General features: G+C 37.4%; 1 protein-coding gene across 1 annotated transcript in view; it reads left to right on the top strand.

The window, feature by feature from the left end:
• Positions 1-6139, top strand: part of ADAM32 (ADAM metallopeptidase domain 32) — a gene marked incomplete at its 3' end in the record, with an annotated part of 169626 nt that overhangs the window by 21725 nt on the left and 141762 nt on the right. The window contains exons 5-6 of the mRNA XM_010838845.1: positions 4586-4662; positions 5983-6139. Of these exons, the coding sequence (XP_010837147.1) occupies positions 4586-4662; positions 5983-6139 (234 nt within the window). The remainder of the gene's footprint in view (positions 1-4585; positions 4663-5982) is intronic.

Raw genomic sequence — 6139 nt, 5'->3', positions numbered from 1 at the left:
GAGAGTGAAAAAGTTGGCTTAAAGCTCAACATTCAGAAAACGAAGATCATGGCATCCGGTCTCATCATTTCATGGGAAATAGATGGGTAAACAGTGGAAACAGTGGGTGACTTTATTTTTTTGGGCTCCAAAATCACTGTAGATGGTGACTGAAGCTATGAAATTAAAAGATGCTTACTCCTTGGAAGAAAAGTTATGACCAACCTCGACAGCATATTCAAAAGCAGAGACATTACTTTGCCAACAAAGGTCCGTCTAGTCAAGGCTATGGTTTTTCCTGTGGTCATGTATGGATGTGAGAGTTGGACTGTGAAGAAGGCTGAGCACTGAAGAATTGATGCTTTTGAACTGTGGTGTTGGGGAAGACTCTTTCGGGTCCCTTGGACTGCACGGAGATCCAACCAGTCCATTTTGAAGGAGATCAGCCCTGGGATTTCTTTGGAAGGAATGATGCTAAAGATGAAACTCCAGTACTTTGGCCACCTGATGTGAAGAGTTGACTCATTGGAAAAGACTGGTGCTGGGAGGGATTGGGGGCAGGAGGAGAAGGGGACGACAGAGGATGAGATGGTTGGATGGCATTACTGACTCGATGGATGTGAGTCTGAGTGAACTCCGGGAGTTGGTAATGGACAGGGAGGCCTGGCGTGCTGCGATTCATGGGGTTGCAAAGAGTCAGACACGACTGAGTGACTGAACTGAACTGAGACTGACTTAGTATATTCTACTCTGCAGCAGAATTTAATTTGTTTATATTTTGTTGAATAAATGAATAGAAATTAAATAATAGTAAAAACAAGCACAAATATTATTGAACCCAAAATCATAGACTGAAATCTTTTCTTTTGTTTTACCCCCATTGGAGAAGGCAATGGCACCCCACTCCAGTACTCTTGCCTGGGAAATCCCATGGACGGAGGAGCCTGGTAGGCTGCAGTCCATGGGGTTGCTGAGAGTCAGATATGACTGAGAGACTTCACTTTCACTTTTCACTTTCATGTATTGGAGAAGGAAATGACATCCCACTCCAGTGTTCTTGCCTGGAGAATCCCAGGGACAGAGGAGCCTAGTGGGCTGCCATCTATGGGGTCGCACAGAGTCGGACATGACTGATGTGACTTAGCAGTAGCAGCATCCATCAATGAATCCTATTGATTCTACTTTTCAAATTATGTACTTAGAACCTACCTTCTTCCTCTCTCTCTGTCTGCTGATACCACTGTTTTTCAAGTAAAGATCATCTAGTTTGGGTTATTGTGATAACTTCCTGAATAATCTCCCTGCTTCCACACTTTGCTCATTCCCTGGGTCAGGTCTCAACGTGACAACCAGATGAATCCTATTAATAAAACCTGAGTGAGTGAGTGAGTGAAGTTGCTCAGTCGTGTCTGACTCTCTGTGACCCCATGGAATGTAGCCTACCAGGCTCCTCTGTCCACAGGATTCTCCAGGCAAGAATACTGGAGTGGGTTGCCATTTCCTTCTGCAGGGGATCTTCCTGACCCAGGGATCAAACCTGGGTCTCCCACCTTGGAGGCAGACGCTTTAACCTCTGAGCCACCAGGGAAGCTGGTCAGATAAAAAAAAAAAACAAAAAAAACCCCCAAAAACAAAAAACCAGCCTGGTCAGATCTTGTTGCTTCTCTACTCAGAAGCCTTCATGGGATGAGTTATTGTTCACAAAGTGAAAACCAATAAGAGAAAGCCCACATGCAGCATCAAATTCCCAGCACCGCCAAAAATAAAAATAAATAAATAAAAACCTTTAAGTAGGGTGAAATGGTGAAAATCATTTTAGTATCCTGCAGGCTTTACACAGTCTGACCCTCTTTACCTCTGTGACCTCATTTCCTGTTACTCTTTACATTGGTAATTCTGTTCAAGTCACATTGGCTTCCTTGCTATTCTTTAAACATACCAGACATGTTCTCCTTTCAAGAACTTTTCTCTATTTCCTCTCATCCAGATGTTTGCTCTTTCCCAAGATACAATGTTTTTCTCTCTCATTTTCTTCAGTTCTTTGCTCAAAACCATCCAATTAGTCCTTGAGTAGTCCAGATTTCAAATTTTAAAAAATGTTTTTTTTTTTTAAACTTATACTTTTAGCCATGGTGGGTCTTCATTGCTGCAAGCAAGCTTTCTCCAGTCGCAGCTGGCGGGGGCTGCTCTCCAGTCGCAGTGGGTAGGCTTCTCATTGTGGTTTTTCTTGTTGCTGAGCTTGGGCTCCAGGGTGCAGGTGCTTCAGTGGTTGTGGCATATGGACCTAGCTGCCCTGCAGCATGTGGGATCTTGCTGGAATCATGTGGACCAGGGATCAAACCTGTATGCCCTGCATTGGCAGGCAGATTTCTTTACTATTGGACCACCAGGGGAGTCCAATCCCTATTTTAAATTGCACTCTTAATCTTCGTACTCTTTTACTTCTCCTGTTTTGTTTTTCTCCATAGTGGTTATCAATATATGATGTATCATATACTTTATTTATTGCTCCCTCAGTGCAATATAATCTTCATTTGACCAGAGCTTTTGGTCTGTTTTATTCAATGATGCCTCCCTAGTGCCTAGAAAAATGCCTATCACATAGCATATGATAAAAATTTGTTGAATATTATTGATATATATTACTTTACTTCTAATTGGAAAGGACCATTAATTTCCTTTTCTTGCTCCTTCTTGCTCCCCTTACTTCTAACATAGAAGAGTGCATTAATAAGAAAAATTACATTGATTTATACCAAAATATATAGCACCATGAGATTGTAGAAATTATATAATCTTCCTTTTTTGTTTGTAATGATGTTTGCTATGTCTCCATGTTAATTGAACTGTGGTCAGAGACTGATTTGGTGTGATTTCAGTCCTTTAAAGTTTATTGTTGTGTTTCATGGCTCAAAATATGGTTTCATTTTTGTAAATGTTCTGTGTTCTTTAAAAAGAAAGTGTAATGTTACTCAGCCATAAAAAAGAATGATGTAATGCCATTTGTAGCAACAAAGATGGACCTGGGGATTTATATGTTAAGTGAAAAAAGATGGAGAAAGGCAAATATCATGTGATATTACTTATATGTGAAATCTAAAATATGATGTAAGTGGAATTATTTACAAAATGGAAATAGACTCACAGACATAGAAAATATAACTTGTGATTATCAGAAAGGATGATGGAGGGAGAGATAAATTAGGACTTAGGGATTGATATATACATGTGATTATTTATAAAATAGATAAATGACAAGGATCTACTGTATAGCACAGTATATTCAATGTCTTGTAATAACTTGTAATGGAAAAGGATCTGAAAAAGAGTACATTTATATGTATGTATGTATAACTGAATCACTTTATTGTACACCTGAAGCTGCTGCTGCTGCTGCTAAGTTGCTTCAGTCATGTCTGACTCTGTGCGACCCCATAGATGGCAGCCCACGAGGCTCCCCCGTCCCTGGGATTCTCCAGGCAAGAACCTGAAGCTACTACTACACTGTAAATTAACTACATGCTTCAGTAAAAAGTAGTTAAAAAGAACTCTGTGCAAGAAAAGTGTATTTCATATAGTTAAAGTGTAGTATTCTATCTCTATGAGGTTAACATTCTATTCAAGTCCTCTATAGATTCTGAATGCTAGACTTACCTGTTACTGACAGAAATGTCTGCTTAAAAATCTTTAGTATGATTATGCATTTATTTTTATTATTATTTCATTTTTGACTTTTTATATTTTGAAGCTATGTTATTAAAGGAATGCAAATTTGGAATATTTTTATCTTCCTGGTGAATTGAAACTCTTATCATTAAGAAACGTCCCTCTTTATCTCTAGTAATGCTTTTTGCCTTAAAGTCTACATTTCTAATATTAGTATTGCTTCAGAGTTATCCTTTTGGTTTGTGTTGGTGTGGTATATCTTTTTCTAGATCTTCAATTTTTTTTTTGTGACCTTAAATTTTAGACATCTCATTTTAGCAGCCTATCAGAATTTAAAGAATATCCAGAGTCACAATCTTTGTCTTTTAATTAATGACCTAAATTTCTATTTTGGAAAATAATTTTACCTAAAATATGATATAAAACTTTGGAAACGGTGTAAATTAATACACCAAGCATTGAACTGAAAAGTGGCATTAATATAGTGAAAGTGGCAAACCTGGGGAGATGTTTTTCTCTGAATGTCTTTTTATTCACAATGATATAAACAGTATACTGCTACTGCTAAGTCACTTCAGTCGTGTCCGACTCTGTGTGACCCCACAGACGGCAGCCACCAGGCTCCCCTGTCCCTGGGATTCTCCAGACAAGAATACTGGAGAGGGTTGCCATTTCCTTCTCTAATGCATGAAAGTGAAAAGTGAAAGTGAAGTCGCTCAGTCGTGTCCGACTCTTAGAGACCCCATGGACTGCAACCTACCAGGCTCCTCCATCCATGGGATTTTCCAGGCAAAGTACTGGAGTGGGGTGCCATTGCCTTCTCCGATAAACAGTATAGAGCCTATGAAAAGTATTCAGAAAGTTCTAAGTATAAAAAGTTAAGAAGTCATTAGAAAGTTTTGTCAACTCCTAGGTAACTACTTTACTTTCTCCCTTCTAGGGTCAATGCTACTACCAAGGATATATTGAAGGATATCCGAATTCTTTTGTCACACTTAGCACGTGCTCTGGACTGAGGTTATGTATATTTTGTCCTTGATATGCAAACACCATAGTTGTGATATTTGGCTGCAGTGAACTGGTTAGTTTATTCCAAGTGTGGAGCTGGTGGAGGATTTCCATGTGGAGAATATTCCCATGTGGATATTCCCATCATACCACTGAATGATATATTCCTCTGAATATGTTTCTTCTCTTATTTCTCCTCAATTCCCAGACAGACCAGAGACTTGTCACAACTTCCTTGAAAGTTTAGATTTCCTGGTGTCCTTGCTTTTATTCTTTATTGTGGAAATGACAGATGAACATGTTTGACTACAACAAATTGGAAGAGCTAAGTTCTGGGTAGCTTTTTTTTCAGCGAATATTTTTGTACCAGTTACTAGACTAGTGTCTGGAGATATAAAAATGCATAAACGAAGCATGCCCTTTCACACGGGAAATCATCTGCAGAGAGAGGAAGCACTTTTGTATAAACAAATAATAATTATTATAGTACTTATTTTTTCTAGTAATATCACTGTCTTAAACTCTCTAAGAATTGTAAAGTTTCCTCCTTTGTGCTTGGAGGGCTTTCCATTCTGTCAGGACATTCTTCATCTTCATTTTTGTAGTATAGGATCCTTGTTTTCACAAACGAATTTTACTTGGTGCTTTTTACATGGAATTCTAAAATTTGGTTTTTAGAGAATAGTCGCTAGAACTGTTACCTATATTCAAGGAAGAATACTTATAAAAGTTGTTTATATTACTTTAAATTTCTTATTCAGATTATGTACATAAAATTCATAAATGCCTTATAATTACTGCTAAATTTTATTTTTATGGATAAAATTGCTCATTATGTATCCTTTTGTTATACAAGCAATGTAAGCATTATAGTGCAAAACAGATCAAAATTTTTACAAATTTCTATATGCTGTTGCTTTCATTAAATCACTGACTTGGAGGACAGGGGAATGACTTGATCATGTAATGCTGTATACACAGTACTGCTGCATACCTAAGCAACTGATTATGTAATTTCTGATTTAATAATTTCAGCTATGTTTATAACTATAAAGAAAATTAGATAGATAGTTTTTGGAATTGGAAAAATTTTTATTTTTGGTCTGTTCAGAGTCATCTACAAAATACAAAGACTGTGGGACAAAATACAGAGCCCAAAAACATTCTGTATCTTTTCTTTCTTCTCCTTCCCCTCTTTCCTTCCTCCTCCTCATCCTCTTTTTGGAATTCTGTCAGAGTTTTATAATATAGAATTAATTATAGAATTAGTTAAAATTAGAATTATAAAATAGAATGAAAATCAGTAAAATTTTGTCCTTAATTTTACAGAGGAATATTGCAGTTTGAAAATGTTTCGTATGGAATTGAGCCTCTGGAATCTGCATTTGAATTTCAGCATCTTCTTTACAAACTAGGGAATGGAAAGAATGAATTTACAGTTCTTACTGAAAATAAAGAAGACACAGAACAAAACCCAATGGACTAT

Source organism: Bison bison, unplaced genomic scaffold (assembly GCF_000754665.1).
Source record: "Bison bison bison isolate TAMUID 2011002044 unplaced genomic scaffold, Bison_UMD1.0 scf7180017864105, whole genome shotgun sequence".
Classification (NCBI taxonomy): Eukaryota; Metazoa; Chordata; class Mammalia; order Artiodactyla; family Bovidae; genus Bison; species Bison bison.
Note: the sequence above shows the minus strand (reverse complement) of the source record. Positions and strands in the feature narration are given on the sequence as shown.